Raw genomic sequence first — 19,757 nt, 5'->3', positions numbered from 1 at the left:
AAATGCACTCCTACTCCAGAACCTTTCCTTGCTCGGTATTTAACCCATCTGCACTTAGCTTAGTCTGAATATTTTGTTCCCTGGCTCTTGAAAATGCATCTAAAAACTAAAGTATCACTCTGAAAATACACCCTTATGACCTGTAAGGGCTGATCTATCCTTAAGTTAGGTCAGCATAGCTGCAGTTCTTAGGGTTGTGAACAATTAAGCCAACCTAACCCCCAATGTAGACATGGTTAGGCTGATGGTAGAATTTTTCCATTAACCTAGCTACTATAACATGGGAGGCAGATTCCCACACAGACAGAAACCCCCTTCCATTGCTGTAGGTAGCATCGTCTACACTACCATGTGGCAGCACCATAAATGCAGCTCTGTAACTATGCCTCTGTAGCGCTCATAGTGTAGACCTGGCCTAAATATCAGCGATCTACTCTGCTCCTTTTTATACTTCTCTGCCTTATATGTAGCTTCCTTCACAGGATCTCAGAGTGCTTCAAAAACATCAGACCAAATTCTTCTCTCAGACTGGTACAAATCTCTTACTTGCAGGCTGTGACGGCGCGTTGGGGTTCCCCCGTCTCCTGCACCCCGAAATGGCACAAACAGACTGCACCAGCCGGTGGAGTAGAGGAAGTTTATTGCCTCTCCAGGATACAGCACAGCACAGATGTAATCTGGTCACAGAGCTGGGCTAGGATGCCTCAGGCCCCCTTGAGATGGGGGAGACTGGGCCCCTAAACTCCAGCCCCTTTCCCTAGGCTGTCTCCTCCATGCTCTCAGCCAGCAACTCTAACCCTCTTCCAGCCCTGCCCCCCAGCCAGGGCAGCATTCCACCTTCCTTTGTTCCTCTCCATGGGGGGTGTCTGGCCATACTGGTTTGCATAGTGACTCATCCTGTTTTGCTGGGTCGTGGTACCCACGGCAGCCAGTGGGGTTACCCCAGAGCCAGCAGCATAAAAACCAGCAAGGTATCCCCACTACGTCACATAGGCTGTGAAGTTACAGCCATGACAACCTGGTATGAGAGGAAAAACCGACCTGTTGTTCCGTCAAGCCCCTGTGCAATAGGGAAGTCTCCTTGTCCCATTTTCACAGATGGAGAAACTGAGGCAAAGAGCATAAGTAACTTGCCCAAGGTCACACAGTAAGTCAGTGCCAGGACAGCATCCAGGCGACCTGACTCTCGCTCTCTCCTTGTTTAGAGGCTAAATATATTCCCTCTTTTTTAATTTATTTTCAATCAGGATAAACAGCATTATGGGATAAGAACTATAATCCTATGTAGGATGTCACTGGTTAACTGGGTGATGGTTACTGGTTAACCGGCAGCCTGGATGGGCTGGAGCAGCCCCCTGGTCTAATGTGGGCAGGGGTCCGCTCCAGCCTAGCCGGGCCTCCTGCACCATGGGCAGGGCACCCTCCAGCCTGGTCCATCTGGAGCAGCTCCCTACCTGTCTGCGGCACAGTGGGCCCGGACTGTGCAGCCCCCGCAGTGCAGAGTGGCGGGCGTGACCTGAGCAGTCCCTGCTTGCGGCAGGCCTGGCTGGGTTGGAAAAGCCCCCCACCCACAGCGTAGTGCAGCCAGCCCAGCCCAAGCACCCTCTGCTTGTGGCCCAGGCTGGAGCAGCCTATAGCACAGTGGGCCCTGCTGGGCTGGAGCAGTCTCCTGCCTGCAGGAACCCATTTAAGTCTTTAACCAGTTAACTGTAACATTGAATCGGTTAATTGATGAAATGGGATCTTTACATCCCTACTCCCATGTTTCTCAAACAGCAATAAACTACCATAATAAAAGTTAGTGCACAACACAATCACTTTGTTTCATAACTTCCATGCCAGTCAGTAGTCTCCTGCTGAATTCCCCACACCTACGCCCCCAGCTTACTTAAGAATGATCACAGACAGTGGTTGGCAGCACATATGGGTGAGAGAGGGCCAGATTCGCTCCTAGTGTAACTCCAGTGGTGTCGGTGGCATTTCGCTAGGGATTGCTTTGCCCGCTGAGTCTGTCTGGGGGTGTGCTTTCTCCCTGTGACATGAGGAGCTATCAGCTGTTGCAGTTGCTACGGTAACGGTTTGCATTTTTAGCACAAACCCTGGATTTTGCCAGAATGTAAGTTGAGCCCCATCGACCTGATTAACACACTGGCCTGTCAGGGAAATTGTCTAATTATCTTCTGTGAATATTTGTAGCTGTCATCAAAGTGCAAAAGTCTCTTGAAAATCTCTCTCCTCCCCAGCAGCATTGGTTACGTACACTCCCTTTGCACGGTTGGGAGTTTATTCTCCTCTCTGTGTCTACCCTGCAGCTGGGAGGTGCAATTCCCAGTAGATGTAGGCCTGGTCTGTGCTAAAAGTTAGGTTGACCCAGCTATGTTGCTCAGGGGCTTGAAAAATCTGCACCCTGAGGCTATGTCTACACTGTAGCATTTTTGCAGAAGAGGAAATGCAAATGAAGTGCTCATTAACATTTCTTGCGCTTTATTTGCATAATCTCTTCCGATCTTTTTTGTGGAAAAAAACGCAGTGTAGACAGGGCCATTTTGCGCAAAAAAAAAAACCTTTTGCTCAGGATCCCTTATCCCTCAAAAAGGAGATAATCAGGATCTTGTGCAAAAGTGTTTTTTGCCCCATCTACACTGGGTTTTTTTTCCACAAAAACCTCTTCCACAAAACAGATCTGAAGAGACTATGCAAATGAGAGTGCGAGAAATGCTAATGAGCGCTTCATTTGCCTTTCCTCTTCCGCAAAAATCATAGAATCATAGGACTGGAAGGGATCTCGAGAGGTCATCGAATCCAGCCCCCCGCCCTCAAGGCAGGACCAAGCTCCATCTACACCATCCCTGACAGATGTCTATCTAACCTGTTCTTAAATATCTCCAGAGAGGGAGATTCCACCACCTCCCTTGGCAATTTATTCCAATGTTTGACCACCCTGACAGTTAGGAATTTTTTCCTAATGTCCAATCTAAACCTCCCCTGCTGCACTTTAAGCCCATTACTCCTTGTCCTGTCCTCAGAAACCAAGAGGAACAAATTTTCTCCTTCCTCCTTGTGACACCCTTTTAGATATTTGAAAAATGCTACAGTGTAGACGTAGCCTGAGTGGCATAGTTAGACTGTGTCTCTGGCGGGATAGGTCAGCTTAACAGGTGACAGAAGAATTCTGAGCTGCCACCTCTCAGGGTGGGGGCTTGCGTATGTTGATAGGACAACCCCTCCCTAGTCCCAACAGGGTCTACACCGAAACACTCCCGTGGTGCTGCTTGAGGCATTTCAAGTGTAGACAAACCAGCAGCGAGGCCGTGGTGTGAGCAGTGGGGCAGTGCAGTTGGGTGGGTCAGTGACTAGTCAGATAATCAGCCCCTTCTACCTGTAGGTAGCACAACAGCTGTCTTGCTAGTGCAGTCCCAAGTTGCAGAGGCAGCTATGAAGTGGCACCGCAGCCTGTACTGTGGGTGGGGATTCTTTTGTCCACTCCCCCTGGTGATCCCACTGTGTTCCGGGGTTCCCACTTCAGGAGCCAGTGCTACCAACTTTCCTGGGGAAGAGCTCACTTTGGCATTCCCCACGGTTGTTTACTGAGGCCAGGTGTGCACTACAGACCCCTATCAGTAAAACCCACACTCGAGCAGCATAGTTATGCCAGTTTACGCCCTGCACTGTGCAGACAGAGCGGTGTCCATGGGATGATTCTCCCTCCAAGATAGCGACTGCCTCTCAGGGAGGTGGATGAATTACGCCGGCAGGAGACACTCACCGGAGGGTGTAGGATTTCGTCACTTACGCACTACAGCTGCATCGATGGAACATTTTATGAGTAGTCTTGCCCTGCGTTCAGATGCTGATGCGTAAGAGTTGGAAAATGAACAGGATTAGAGAGGTGGGATATTTAGCATTTTGTCATCAGTTTCCCATCCCCAAAAGGCTCTATCTGATGTGTGAATGGGAGCTGAGCTGTCCTGAAAAATCGGTGGGATGTCAACAGGGAAAGCGAATGGTGACGAGCTAATGAATTGAGTTTCCATACTATAAGGCCATGGGTGCCTGGTGGCTTAGGCAAGGGAAGACTTTGCCTTCCCAAACCGCCAGCCTGGTCATGCCCACAGTCCGCCCCCAGCGTGCCTGTGTAGGCATTCTGGGGGTGCAGAGTTGCTGCCCCCATTGCCTGTCCTCCCTGTGCTCCTGGCCGGAAAGGCTGGAACCACCTGCACCCCTTCCCTCTCTTCCTTTCCCTAGTGCTGTGGGGAGTGCTCGGCGTGCTGCCCCCCCCCTGGGAGGGCGGGGTCTCAGCAGAGGGGGTAGGGGGCCTGCCTCCCCCAGTCCCAGCTGCATCAACTGCCCATGTATAAGGCAATAGTTGAGGTGTGTGTGTGTGTGTTTTGAGCGAGTCCACTTTCATCCCAAATGCCTCCGGCTTTACAGAGCCGGGGCAATGCTCAGACAGCTTAGGGGGTAGGTTACCTACACCAAAAGTTTGAAAAGGGGCTTCCCTTTGCCCATGTTTTCAACCCTGTCGACAAAGGACAAAGGCTTTCTGCAGCTCCTGCTCAGATTAGGGATGTTAAAATGTGTTTAGTTTGGTAAAGGTGTGCCTGCTGAAAATGTCAGCAGGCACACATTTGCTTGCAGAGAGCAGGAAGGGGCGAAGGTGTGGCTCCCAGGGAGCCTGCCCCATGCTGCTGCTAGAAGCAGCAAAGGGGAGGCAGAGGTGTCTCTGCAGGAGCCAGTATGTGTGGGGAGATGACTTGAAAGCTGGCTCCCTGCACATGGCTGCTCCCACCTGTCCCTCCGCAATACTGACACAGAGGAAGTGGAAGTGGGAGGAAAACAGCTGGGCGGGAGCCAGTATACTTTTAACCTGACTCCCCACATAAACTGGCTCAATTTCATAATAGTTTTGCTTCTTTCATATTTTAAGATGAAAACATATTGTCTCAGAACTCCAACCATCTGAAAAGATTTTTTTCCCCCATTTTTCTTTTTACAAAAATCCACTCTAGTCTGACTTTAAGCGAAGAAAGTTTCAACTCCAGAGATGACAACTTTTTTGGAAAGTTGTGATCAAGGGAAAACAGAAGAGGTAATAACCAAAATCCAGATGTAGCTGTAATGCAGAATCAAGAATTTAGGCCCCGATCCTGCAAGTTGGCCCACCTGGATAGAGCCTTGGACTCCTGTACAGCCTGCTGCATGTTCTCTGTGTGTCCTCATCTGTAAAATGGGACTAAGGATACTGCTCTCTTTTGTAAAACACGGGGGTGTGATGGGGAAGAATCCCAGAGACACCTGAAATCTACTGATGAAAAGTGCCACATACAAGCTGGGGATTATTTATTTATTGACATCTTGGGGCTCTGCCCAAGCAGGAGTTAGGCACCTAGGTACATAAAAGACCCACTTGACACCTCTCTGCATGTAACATAGCCTTAAAAAGCCTAAACAGCGTTGCCTCATTGCTGGTGGGTTAAAGTCAGACTTAGGAGACCTGGGTTCTATATTTAATTCTACTGCTAGCTTATTGGGTGCTTTTTGTCAAATCGCATCCCTTCTCCATACATCGGTTTCTCTACCTGTGAAATGGGGCCACTGATATTGACCTCTTTTGCAAAGCACTTCAGAGGAGAGACTGGATAAGAGGGTTATTCTTGCCTTTCAATGACATCTAGGCTCCTACGTGCATCTGTGATGTCTGCAAACAGGCATGGGCGTCATGGAACATTCTGCCTTAGGAGTTTGGCCCCCATCTTTCATGGCCTTTGTGCCATTTGTGGCTGTGAAAATGTCTCCCATTGTCCCTAAGGTCTAAGATTTTTAAAAAGGGAGACATAGAATCGTAGAAGTGGAAGGGACCTTTTGAGGTTGTCCAGTCCAGTCCCCTGCACTCATGGCAGGATCAAGCACCATGGACAGGTAATTGTCTAACCTGCTCTTAAATATCTCCAATGATGGAGATTTCACAACTTCCCTGGGCAATTTATTCCAGTGTTTAACCACCCGGACAGAAAGATTGTCCTGATGTCTAACCTGAACCTCCCTTGCTGCAATTTAAGCCCATTGCTTCTTGTCCTGTCCTCAGAGATTAAGGAGAGTAATTTTTCACCCTCCTCCTTGTAACAACCTTTTAGAAACTTGAAAACTCTTAGTATGTCCGTTCTCAGTCTTTTCTTTTCCAGATTAAACAAACCCGATTATTTCAACCTTCCCTCAACGGCCATGTTTTCCAGACCTTTACATTTAGGCCTATAAATCCCCAATCCTTTAAAGATTTATGGGCATGCTTATGTGCATGGTTAACTTGTTTATGTGCAGGACTTGTCATAGTGCATAATGTTAACCATTCTCATTAAGACTTTGCAGAATAAGGGCCTGACTTCCAAAAGACATCAGTGGGAGCTGCTCCGTGTTCAGCACTTTTGTAAACAAGGTCATTCCGAGAGATGCCTAAATATGAACCTAGCAGTCTAAGTTTGGGCACGTAAATCTTGGCCAGGGATCAACAGTGTCTTTTTGTCTTCTTTGTGTGGTTGCCAACACTTGCAATTTTATTACAAGGTCTCATGATAGGCGGTGACTTTCTTAAAAGCCCCGACTTCTGGAAGCAAGCGATTCCATTAATATCTAAGGGTACGTCTACAGTAGAAACACTCCAGTAGTGGAGCTTCCATGCTGCAGCTGTGCTGCACAGTTATTGCCAAGCGAATCCACCTCTCCACAAAGTGGTAGCTTGTCTGATAGAAGAATTCTTCTGCCAACCTCTGTATCTACTACTCCAGGTCTTAGGTCAGCTTTAATTACATGGCACAGGAGAGTAAATTTTTCGCAGCCCTGAACAATATAGTTGGACCAACCCAGCTTTGTATTTTAGACCAGCTGTTTAAAAAAAAAGTTACTAATCCCCTGTGGCTGTGGAAAAAAAGCTTGAGTAGAAAGGTTAAAAGCCAAAAGGGAAATTAAAAGAACTCCAAATATATTATTTTTTAAAATCCCATGACTTTTAAGCCATTCTTGTGATATTTTGAACTCCTATGGCTGGCCCAACAAAGTTTGAATGAAAAACAGCTGGAACAAATATACAAGTTTGAAAAGTGCTCACTGTATATGCCCAGCAGAGATTCTGAAAGGGTGAACAAAGGAAACCAATTCCAGCTCATGTCCTTTTATGCTGCTCTGTGATGGGTAAGAGAAATCCGAAAGATGTATTTGTTTTATAAAAGGTTTGTTTCTGGTTTCACAGAGGCTTTTCTATTTTAATTTGCTGTGGTGGATATGTATGTGTGTATAGGGGGGATGGCGGTTTGTTTTCCGAAAGAACATTTCATATGCATTTGACCCCAACACATTCAAAGGAGATTTCTTATTCTGGCCATATATAATCCAGGTTTGCGGTAGGCTTTGGCCTGATCTGCACACCACATAGGTGGATGCAGCTATAGAAGTGCGGAGTGTGACAAATCCACACTCCTGCACGCTGTAGCTACGTCGACCTCACGTCCAGTGCAGACACAACTAGATCACGGGAAAGATTCTGAAACTGAGGGCACAGCGGCATCCCCTGGCTCGGAGCAATTTCCACCAGACTGCGTTTATTTACAGTTTGATTCAATGGCACACAGCACCCCAGCTCTGCAAACTAGCGTGTACATGCCTTGCTGGGGGGAGGGCAGGATTATCCCCGGAATCCAGGGGCTAACTTGCCAGAGCAACAGCCCCCCCCATACGCTCCCCTGCAGGCAATGCAGAACTAGGCACCCCATGAATTCAACTGCACGGGGGTGCATGAGCCAGCATGGCCTTGTCTCCCACCCCACGAAGCCCGTGGCGGGCTGGCTGCGGTGAGCCCCTTCATAAGCAATGCAGGGGGCTAATTGCTCTCTGCCTTGCCTTCCCATTAATGGCCTTTGTTAGCCCGCCAGTGGGCTAATTAATAATTAATTAATTAATTAAAGCCCGTTCTCTGGCTGCCCCGCCCGCAGACGAGGGCCCTGTTGCTGGCCGGGGCCCAGCTCCCCGGGAGGAGCGGGGTTTGCAGCGCCCCGTTCTGCCCCGGGCCTGGCGCTGTCCCCCCTCCCCAGCCCCCCGGCTCTGTCACTTTAAGAGCCCGGAGGCGGCTAGAACGGGGTCATGGGCGGGGCGGGAGTGGGCGGCAGCGCGCGTGCGCGGGCGGGCGGCCGGCGAGGGGCGGGGGGCTGGAGCGCGATGGGATTGGTTCCCCGCTCTTCTCTAAGCCCGCCCCCTCCGGGGGGGAGGGGGGAGGGCGAGGAAGGAAAGGGTGCGTGTCACGTGACTCGGCGGCGGCTCCCGGCGCGCCGGTGGACGCTGGAAGCCAAGATGGCGGCGGAATTGGTGGAGGCGAAAGTGAGTGAGCGGCCTCCCCTCAGCGGGGGGCGCGCGGGGCGGGGCCCCGGGGGCGGCCGTGGCACGGCCGGGGAGCGCGGCTCCCAGCACCCGGGGCCGGGCGGGCCCCTGGGACCTTCCCTGCGGCAGGCGCCGCTGGCTCCCACCTCCCCCGCGGGCACCCGGGCCGGCCTGCTCGCCGCCCCCCCGCCCGGGCCTCGTCCGCCAGCTCCCTGCGGGCCCGGGCCGAGCCTCCCCAGCCCCGCCCCTGTCGGCCGGAGCCCTCGCCCGCTCCCCCGGCGGCGCCGTCCCGTTACCAGAGACCCCCCCCTCCCGCCGCCAGCGTCGTCCCATCCCCCCTCGTGTCCCTACGGGACCCCCATCCCCTCGCGTCGGCTCCGTCCTGCCTCCCCGCCCCGCCATAACCATCCCCGGGGGCTCCCTGCCCTTCTGTAGCTGACCCCGGAGACCCCACCCCTCCCTGTACCCACCTCCCAGTGTCAGTGCCAGCCTGTCATCCCCCCCTCTCCGAGACCTCCACCAGCAGCTTCAGCATTTTCCTGTCTGTGCCAACTCCACGGGCCTTCACTCAGCCTCTTTGCATCCCCAGGCTGATTCCTGTGCTTCCCTTGGGGCCTTTCCGGCTCCCCCACTGACCCCTGAAATTGCCCACCACTTAGAGCTTCCCCTGTTTTCATTCTGTGCAGCTGATGCTTCAGATTCCCCACCCACCGCTGTCTTGGCATCTTCTCATCCCAACACTGAACCCTAAGATCTCCCCCATTTTAGCAGGCTGTGATAAAATGATTAAAACAGGCATACTGCTCCCCACACACCTTGGCTTTCCTCCCGACACTCTTCTCCTCCCCCCCCTTCATCTCCTGCTACTATTGCCTCTTCCCAAGTAGTCATTGCCTCAGGTCCCTCCTGCAGTTCTCCCATCTACTCTCTCATTTTTCCTTTCCTCTGTGACTCCCTCATGACGCCCCCTTTCCTGTTCCAATCTCAGCTCTCTGGGCTTCAGAGTGAAGAGTTTGTAAGTGCAATTGGGGGTGTGAGTGTGAAGTGATGACATCCAGGTTTCCTCCACTGACATTTTAGGAAATGGTTTTGGAGTGAGGGGTGAGTGAACTGTCCAAATGTCTCCTGTGGGTCATATTGTTTGCAAAGTTTACCCCCCACCCCTATGAAAGCATAAATGGATTGTTTTATTATCTGAATTGAAGGTATTGAGAAGCTTCCAGAGAAGTGAATATGGAGGTACCTAATGAATGAGATCTGAAGCTTTAAGAGTTCTAGAGAAAATGTTGATAGTCTATAAATCTGCATACGTTAGAGGATTCTGTGATATCTGATGTATTTGGAGGTTGCTTAGTGACATGACAATTTAAAAAAATATTAAACTGTATTATACTTACAAAATATTTTGTGCATGACGAGCACCGTTGGAGAGAGGAAGACTTGCACAGATTCCAAGATTGAGTCCAGTTCTGCTATGTGATACTGCTCTCTGCATGAGTAGGGCTCTTCAGTTCCTGCCTGCCAGTGAGTGGAATCACAGGTGTACTGTCTGTGAAGCAGAACTGTAACCTCACAGTACAATAACAAGACTTCCAGGATAAAGTCCCATTCTTGCCTGTCTAAAGACTTCAAGTGACTTCAGTCATGGCTGAAGGTGCTCAGCTTCTGGCAGGATTAGGCATTAAGTAATGGAATAACAGGGCAGACCCAGTGAATGCTGTGAATCATAGAACTGGCTTATATAGGGCAGACATAAAATGTAGAAAACTGTACATCTAGACATAATGGTGGCTGATTCCCCTTCTTGTGTTAAGCCTTCTTTATTATTGTGGGCAGAAGCCCACCATTCCTCCGAAAGGAAGTATCTTAAAGATATCTGTTGTCTGGCTGTAGCGAGAATTCATTATCTTCCATGCTTCAACACACAATTTGCTGTCTTTTAGCTGCACAAGGCTTACATCTATATTCACTTTACAATAATCTCATGAGCTAACGAGAACTGCATATTCCTACCACTCTGAGTTAGAAGCCTGAGGTTCTAGACTAGAGATGTAAAATCCTGTTTAAAATGTTAAGCAGTTAAACATATGATAACCAGCTCCTCGCTTAGGGTCTGGCTGGACTGGTGCATCCCTCCCCCATGGTAGGCACCCTGGAAAGCATGGCTTTGTCAACACTGGTTAACTGGTAATCCCAATTCTAAACACATAGGCTATGTCTAGACAGGCCAGTTTTTCCGGAAAATCAGCCGCTTTTCTGGAAAAACTTGCCAGCTGTCTACACTGGATGCTTGAATTTCTGCAAAAGCACTGATGATCTCATGTAAGATTGTCAGTGTTCTTGCAGAAATACTATGCTGCTCCCATTCGGGCAAAAGTCCTTTTGCGCAAAACTTTTGCGCAAAAGGGCCAGTGTAGACAGCTCAGATTTGTTTTCCGCAAAAGAGCCCCGATCGCGAAAATGTCGATTGGGGCTTTTTTGTGGAAAAGCGCGTCTAGATTGGCACGGACGCTTTTCTGCAAAAAGTGCTTTTGCAGAAAAGCGTCCATGCCAATCTAGATGCTGTGTTCCGAAAATACTTTTAACGGAAAACTTTTCTGTTAAAAGCATTTCCGGAAAATCATGCCAGTCTAGACACAGCCATACAGGTTAAACCCTTGGGACTTGGCCAGTGCCAAACCAGATAATTTGCAAGACCATAGTGGGGGTGGTCAGTATTGTGTAGCAGCATTTCCAACACTTTCACTGCTTACTGGGCTCTTAGAAGTCTTATGGGGTAAATTAGAGCTAAATAACAGCACAGAACACTGAGACAGGACTAGTGGCTTTAAAGAAACTTTATGGGATGACGGGAAACTTGGCCACACCCATACGTGGACATCTAGATAACTAAAATTATGTGGGACCACAGATGTTGCAGGGCCAGAGTGTGCCAGACTAGAGCGGTTCAACCTGTATTTCTTTGTGCTAAAATAGCCTGCTTTGCTTTTTATTCAAATCTGATAACGTCTCTAGACCCAAAATCTGGGTAAACATAAATTGCAAAAAAGCAGCAAGAATTATATGCTTAATACATCAAGAAGACAGGAAATTAGGCAGTGAGCACAGGGATAACTCTCTTGTCTGGTGCTTTAGTCCTCTTTGCTGTAGTATGTCCTCAGAATGCCCCAATGGGGTATGGAAAAGTTCTGTTACCCTCATCTTTCAAATGGGTAGTGATGCACAGAGAGATTAACTTGCCTGGGGTCACACCAGGAGCATGAGGTGTAGTAAAGAACTGAATCTGGGTCTGCCGACTCCTAGATTACTTTCCTAACCACCAAACATCATTCATTGGCTTACCAAAACTCTCTCCCTTCCCCTTTTTTCTTTTTTTCACTGAAGAGATTCCAGAACATACAATCACACTACTAAGTGTTTCACTGAACCCAGGTGTATTGTGATGCCTTCTAGGACTGCTTCAGTGAAACAGGAAGTCCAAGGGGATTTTACCGGAAAGGGGAAGAATAAAATGCAAGAGGTTAATTATTAAAATTTACGTTGACAGAGCTATGGCATTCTGGTAACACCCCCCTCCCCCGCACCATGCTTGTGCCCTTCTCATGCCTAGTGTAGACACAGCTCTGTCAAGGGAAGGATGCTTCCATCAGTAGGGAGGGGAGTGTTGCTGCAGTGACCAAAAATACCTTCTGTCACTGAATGCTGTCTACATTTCAGGGTTATGCTGGTGTAGGAGAAGCGCTATTGCTGCTACGGTGCCATAGTGTAGACATGGCCTGTGTTGAATTTCATGCCCCCCCAATATTGTTAATAAATATTTCTGGATTTAATTCAGTTGCTGTTTTTCCTTTAAAAGTTGGCTTGTCAATTTTTTTCATTGACAGTAAGAATGTTATCTTCAACCTCTTTTTGTAAATTAATAATCTGATTTCAATATTTATTTTCCATATAATCAGGAAATAAATATTGAAAAGACTTAGGGCCTGATAGGGACACCATTAACAGTCATGCTTACTAGTTCCAGTTAACTGTTAACCAGGGAGGGCTGAAGCAGCTCCTTGCCAGCAGGGGGCTGCTTCTGTCCCCAGTGGACCCCCACAGGGCTGGGTCAGGCTGAAGAAGGGGGAAGGGACTGCTCCCGACTGGCCTCAGCCCCCTTCCCTCCCTTCTGCATTAATCAGTTAACCAATTAATGGGATTTTATATCCCTAGTGTCTGATTTCATCACCTACAGCTGGGCATGTAGAATTTATGTTCTAGAAGATTTTTCCTATATTTTTGAAAACTGTGAACAAGATGCAAGGATAAATGCAAATGTTCAAACATATTTTCAGGGCTCGAAAAGCACTTTGTTCACTCTGGGTCTGTGTGAAATTTTTTTGGCAATGAGGAAGGCGTCAATAATCAATCTCTGCAGAACAAGAGCATTAATTTTAATTAATATTTTCTTGGTCTTATCTTTATGAAGACTGTCTTCCAAGTGTAGATCATTGCTGTGCTTCACTGCTCTCTGGCTCTCACCCCAGGCAGAAGTGTGAAGTTGACAAGTGGTCAATTTCAGTGTTGTTCAAAACCTTAGGGTCAGACTGAAAATTGGTAGTTTCTTTGGGCTCCCTCAGAACCCTAACAGAAGTAAGCATTGGTCCTGTTCACAAGAGAGCAGATTGAAGGAAGCGAGATGTGGGCAGAAGTAGTTAATAACCCCGATACACTTGCTCTTCCACTAACCAGATGCAAGTTGTGTCCCTGGGACTGCAGTTGTTTCCAATTGTTACCAAGAGATTACTTTGTACTTATCACAAATTATTTGGTAATTTAGTGACTAGCTTGTCACAGCTTTCAGGTCTGTGTATACTGACCAATGTTCAGTTTCTCTCTTATATATTGCCATTGCACAAACAAGTGTCAAATGCATGACACATTAATCACTTGAACAGCATGCCATTGAAACAGAAGGCTTGGTGTCAGTCCTTGCAAGTAAATTTTAATATTTTGAGTTCTAGGGTATAGACTCTGGAGAGAATTGTCACTTGATCTCTTTATAACTTTAAAAATCTTTTACTTTAATGTTTTACCTTTATTTCCTAGAACATGGTGATGAGTTTCAGAGTCTCAGACCTTCAGATGTTACTGGGTTTTGTTGGCCGGAGTAAGAGTGGACTTAAACATGAGCTGGTCACTAGAGCATTGCAGCTGGTCCAGTTTGATTGTAGCCCTGAAGTTTTCAAGAAAATTAAAGAGCTCTATGAGACTCGCTATGCCAAGAAGAGCTCTGAATCAGGGCAGCCACAGCAGCACCGACCTCCAGAGGCGCTCTCTATACATTCTTCCTATGACCGAGGGAGCACTGTTGCTAGGACTTCTCTCTCCACTCCTAACATTGACTATCCAGCACTCTATGGGAAATACCTTAATGGACTGGGAAGGTTACCACCCAAAGTTGTAAAGCCTGAAGTTCGGCTGGTGAAACTTCCCTTCTATACCACCTTGGATGAACTGCTGAAGCCAACAGAGCTAGGTGAGTCTTTCGTATATGCAGATACAAGACTAATAGCCAGGACTCAGTTTGGAAAAGGACTGAAAAAATATGCAAGTTTTATGGCAGCATTTTTGTTGAACAGTAAGGACACATAACAGAGAAAATCAGTAGGTTCTCTTCTAGTTGGTCTCCCTTGGTTTGGAATAATATTTGTTGCTTTTTTTACCTTTCTTGAAGCAGGAGCTGCAATTCCTTTGATAAGTGACTTGAAAGCCTATCTTGTTTTGATGTAGTCTTTGTATCCTTCAGTGAAAGTGCTGCCTTAACATATTGCATCCTTATGTACTGACTGATGTGTCCCTGCACTAGTCAATGTAGGGGGGCAGCTGTTTTCTCCATCAGTGTTATAACTACGCTAAGCTGGAACAGTGCCTTTTCTATACCGATATCAGTTAGCCTAAGTCTGCCATGATAAAGTGTAGAACTAAGTCTACAATGGCACTTCACTGCACTGTACATCCCCTCCCCTCCCACTTCCATGAGCAAAGCAAGTTACAGCACTGTAGAGCACCGGTGTGAACCGGGCTCCCAGTGCTGTTAGCTAACTGCTCTTGTGGAGGTGGTTTACATAGAGTGCTGGAAGAGGTGCCTTGGCTACACTTCTAAAATTGTAAGTGTAATCAAAGCCTCAGTTTCCCACAAATAAAGGGATCTTCCTATTTTAAATCACACACCAATGCCTTGTCTTAATTATATAAACCTACCATAGTTATGCACCATGCTTTGTATTTTGAGGAGTCACTAGAGGAACTCTGGAACACGAAAAAAGCAATTTCTTCCACCTCGGAGTCATGATGATCGGTCTGGATTAGTGTTTGTGATTCTAGATAGTGACAGTATGACCATAATAGAATATAATGTGTATTTTGTGTGTGGTGTAGGCAAAATGGTCTTTTTGCCATGGTTGTGGCTTTCTTTGCTTTGTGACCCATTAAATGACACCCTTCTTCAGTGGCCCACAGAGTAAACTTGGTAGCCTCAGGCCTTGTTACATAATGGACTTTCTAAGCAAAATAAATACAAAACTTGATCTCCCATTGTTGGAAAGGCTTGAGCTTAATGTGCACAGAAATGAAAGCAGTGCTGATAAATGAAGCTAGTGACATCTTACCCAGATGGCAACTAGAGGAACTGCTGCAGTCTGAACATAGTCTGGAAGTTTGAAGGCATGTGGGAAGCGCAGCCTCTGCTGAATAGCCTTGCTAGGCAGAAGTGTGGATTTGTTTCTCTAATGTGGACATAAAAGGCACTTTTTTAACTGTTACGTGGCTCTGAGAAACCTGCCAGAACACAAATCAGATAATACTTAAACTGTCCTTGTTAATTCAAAAGAACATAAATATTAGTACCAGATGGCGGTTTCCTGTTTCTATGTTCCTGCACATTCATAATTTCTTAATCCCATCTTCCTGCTTTTTTCATCATACCCCTTCACTCCCTTCTGCCTTCACAAACTAGGCTGAGTATCCCTTGAGATTATTTATATCCTCTGTTTCAGTTGCCTTCCTTGTTAACTTATTCCATATGTTTATTACTCCTTGTGGAGTTTCCCTGTTTACTCTTATTTTCCATATTTCTTAGCTTCTGGACTACTTAACAGTATAAACTGTATTAACTATACTATCCATGCTTCAGATGTACATGATTTGTCTGCATTGGAAGGGAGTACAGTTGTTAAGGCTGATAATTTAAACAGAATTTTAGAAATTGGTTACTTCAGTCTTGAATTTTTTGTGTGCTAGTCCATTGGAAAGACAATTGAATATGTAATTGAGTATTCTGAAGTTGAGAAGTGAGGGTTTTTTTGTTTTTCAGGGACAGCTCCATCTCCTATTCATAGCTCCAAGAAAAATATATGTAGCCTGATTATTAGGGATATAATGAAGGTGGCTAAACAACCAGTAAGTGAAAGTTTATCAGTTAATGCTACTGACTACATGTATCCTCTGCCCCCACAGCCCTGCCAAAAATACATTTTTTTGAGGGCTGGCAAACAGCGCAGCTCAGTCCCAGCTTGTGCCGGTCCTGGAGCTACCCCCACTGCGGCTCTGCATAAAAAGTAATTTAGGTGCTGTGGGCAGCAATCCAGTTTAGACCCAGCTCGTGCCAGAACTGGGAGCTACCCCCGCTGCAGCACTTCAGGTAAAGTAATTTAGGAGCAGTTCCCAGGACCCTTCATGAGCTGGGCTGCCTTCCTGCTGGTTCCTCTGCTCTTAGTGCAGAGCCGCAGTGGAAATAGTTGCCAGACACTGCATAAGCCAGGACTGAGTGCTTGCTGTGCTAACCCTTATCGATTAATCATTTAGCTGACACAATTTTTGTCACTACACGACTAACAAACCACACGCTGCTTAACATCCTTACTGTTTATCAGAGGGTACTAAGTTTGACAATACGTAGAAGTGTTATGTCAGATCAGATCTTTAGTTAGGCTAAACTGGCATCCTACTCCCTATAAAAGCTCACTCCTCCTGGAAGTCCTCTTGTTCCCTGGACACATTTAACAAATTTTCTCTTGATGTAATTTGTGCTTAATCTGTGGGGCTTGGTGCAGAACAGATGCTTTTGTACTCTTATCACACTGAAGTACAGATTATTTACATTTTTACTTGTTTTACCAACCCTGTAAATCCAGCATTGATGGTGGCAAAAAATACAATTGTGGAGAATTATTGATAGGGGGTAAGTTCAGTGTATGATCCCTGACTATTTCAGCATGGCAGAATGTTGTGACATAATCTCTAATTTCTAGTTACCAAACTGAAAGACTAGGAGGAATCTCTGGTTCTGAACTGGCTTGCTCTCCTCACATTAATATTAGCAGGGGTGATAGACATGTTATCTAACTTTTGTACTTGGCTCAATAAGATTCTGGCTGTCTTAACCCAAGAACAGCGCTGATCAGAGTGCTAGTGAACTATACTCAAGAGTACACTAATAGTTTGTGTTTTGGAAACTGGCATGCTGACAATTTAACTCAAAGTATTAACTTAGGAACGCAAAGCAAAAATAAATGCTTTATGGTAGGGATGTTAAACAATAGCGCTTAACTGGTTAACCATTTTAACTTGGGTCCCATTGCCTGGCCCCGCTGTGGCCCTCAGCATAGCTGGCTGCTGTGGGAGTTAGCAGTCAAGGGCTAACATTACTAGTCTATTGAGTTCTGCTTCATGAGAAGGATCTCTTGGAAGAATAAAAGCTTATCAATTGCTTTTACATCTTCTTGTTCGAGCAGTGCAACTTGTCTGTAGACCAGTCCTGAGAGTTGTTCTATAGAAAAGTCAGGCCTGGTCTACACTGGGAGTTTACGTGGAACTTAGCCGCATTAGGACTATTTTCTAAACAATGCATCAATACTACCGCACCTGCTCTGTCGACTTTAAGAGCCGTTAAAGTTGATTTCTGTACTCCTGCTTTCATAAGGAGTAACCGCTAAATTCAGTCTTGCATGGTGGACTTGAGGTAGTGCAGATGCAGTTCTGTGAAAATCAACGTTTTTGGTAAGTGTCCCACAGTGCCCTGTGATGACTGGTCTGGCCACGACTTTCAACTCTACTGCTCTCTAGGTGGACAGGAAAAGCTCCAGGAAAATTTGAATTTAGTTTCCTGTGTGGTGTGCAGATCTCAGAGTAGGCAGCACACCTGAGCAGCACATATGACCACAAGTTCGCATTCCATGAGCTACATGAGTTTCCAAGGTCACAGATAAGCCCCAGCATGGAGCGAGCTAGAGATCCTGGACCTCATTGCTATGTGGTAAGAGGAATCTGTTCTCTCAGAACTATGAAGCAGCAAGAGAAATGTAAATTTCAGTAATTACACAGCAATTCCATGTTGAGGGGCAGGTGGGAGCCAGTACTCATAGGAAGCCACTTTAAACAGCAAAGGGCATGGTGGAGAGAGGATATGCCCAGCAGTGTTAAGTGAAAATAAAGGAGCTGAGGCAGTCCTACCGAAGACAACTCCAGACCATCAGTTTGCTTCCTTTATCTGTGCACATGTGCTGCTTCTACAAGCAGCAGCATCTGATCCTGGTGTGGGGGGACCGACCAGTTTTCCTAGTCAGTCCGTGGATTCCTCCCAAGACACTTAGGCAGCCTTGGGCAACTGCATGGAGGACTGCATGGTGGAGGAGTGGGAGGAGAACGCTCAGAAGGCGAGTGGGGCAACCAATGTCACTGAGAACCAAGAACTTTTTATCACATTGGAAACCATTTCCTCCTCCCAAGACGTCTATCGGGCACTGCTCCCAGGGAGAGCACTTCTGGTGAGTTCACATTTAATTTGCTAAAAGTGGGTGTGATCTGTGTGTACCACTGTGCTTATACAGTGAGCTTGGAGTCCCTGGAACCACTGTTTCTGGAGACAGAGTAGTAATCCTTCCTGTGCATCTTCATAAAGCTCTTGTAGGGGAATTCTTTAATCCCTCTCACAAGGCTTTTGAGAAGGCCTGTCTTCTTCCGTCCTCTATGGTAGGACACCATTCCACACCAACCTAGCAGTAAGTAGTCGGGCGTCTGTGCAGCATAAAGTATTGCATCACTAGCCAATTAGCCCGTCATAAAACAGGATTTTCAGGTCTCTCCTCCACGTAGGTCTTCTCTCCTGAGCCTCCAGTCTCTCGCTCTGTGTTTGTGTGTCTCTCTCTCTCTCCTCCTCCTCCTACTGCCTCTCCCTCACTCTGTTCTCCTCCGCCTTCTGCCTCTCTCTCCGTCTCTTTCTTTCTCTTTTCCCTCTCCTGCCTCACACTCTGTGCCGTGTGGGGAGTACAGACCCCAAATGGCTGTTTGTGCCGCTTGCTCCTGCACAGCGACCCGGCTGAGCGGCGCAGAAACCAGCCGAGCACCACGGCGGGAGGGAACAGCCAGCATTTCAGCATTAGTCACAGACATTGGGCTACTATATATATATATATATAGGGTCCAGATTTCTGGCCACATTGTCAGTATCTGCTTCCTATCACTCTGATTTGGAAGAGACTAATGTCACGTGGCAACCTGGATGAAGCAAGAGAAGCTAGTAATTGATGCCTCTGCAATAAACCTCCATTTGCTCATCCCTGATGAAGCTGTGGCTTGAGCCTCTGTCCTGCTGCCAGGTCTGGACTCTCCACCTGCATGCTCCTATGCGAAAGGAAAGTTGCATTCTCCCAGCAATTGGGAGAGGGGCGAGGGAGATGGGGAGCCGAACATATTGGTATCGTGAGAGTCCCTGCCCTGCTCTGCCACCATGCTCGGGTCTTGTGCCCCCTCCCAGCTGTGGGCGTGTGCCCCAGCCTCTCCCTTTACCATGCTTGGCACCAATCCAAGTCCAGCTACTACACCTAGAACTCTGACATGTACCTGCTGCAAAGAGGCTGCTTAAAAGCTTAACTGTGTCCTTGTACATAATGCATCCCTGTTGTCTTTAAACAGACCTTCATGTTATTCTGACACATTAGGTTTTACACTCTACAGTGTATCTCCTGTAAAATCTGCCCTTCGCTTTGTCACAGCAGTTGGCCTGCTGTGCACTTCCTCAGCCTCTGCAGCTGTTTGCCTGACACACACCCATAGGTGAAAACAGACAATGGAACAGAAGATCAAGGAGCAAATGCATCCACCAACTTGGATAGGGCATGCATAAGCAAGTGGAGGAATATGCTGCTGGAGGAGATCCCCAAGGAGCATGGGGAAAGGAGAGCATGCAGGGAATAGGAAGTGAAACACCAGGAGAGTGGTGTTGCCCATGGTGGATGTGATAGACTATATGGTGGCTTTCCAGGATGCCTACCTGAGTAGCCACTCTCTCCAGCCCTTGCAGTACCGTAGCCACCTCTCCTAGGGGTCCTAGAACAAGGTGGGCGAAAGTCAAG

General features: G+C 47.3%; 1 protein-coding gene across 2 annotated transcripts in view; it reads left to right on the top strand.

Moving 5' to 3' along the window:
- The first annotated feature begins 8,242 nt into the window (after nucleotides 1-8,242).
- Nucleotides 8,243-19,757, top strand: part of PIAS4 (protein inhibitor of activated STAT 4) — a 50,075-nt gene continuing 38,560 nt past the window's right edge. For both annotated transcript variants that reach the window (XM_075903008.2, XM_075903009.2), the window contains exons 1-2: nucleotides 8,243-8,364; nucleotides 13,453-13,882. In XM_075903008.2, the coding sequence (XP_075759123.1) occupies nucleotides 8,338-8,364; nucleotides 13,453-13,882 (457 nt within the window). In that variant the 5' untranslated portion in view covers nucleotides 8,243-8,337. The remainder of the gene's footprint in view (nucleotides 8,365-13,452; nucleotides 13,883-19,757) is intronic.

Source organism: Pelodiscus sinensis, chromosome 32 (assembly GCF_052426305.1).
Source record: "Pelodiscus sinensis isolate ZL-2025 chromosome 32, ASM5242630v1, whole genome shotgun sequence".
In the NCBI taxonomy this organism is placed as follows: Eukaryota; Metazoa; Chordata; order Testudines; family Trionychidae; genus Pelodiscus; species Pelodiscus sinensis.
This window is presented reverse-complemented; position numbering and strand designations above follow the sequence as displayed.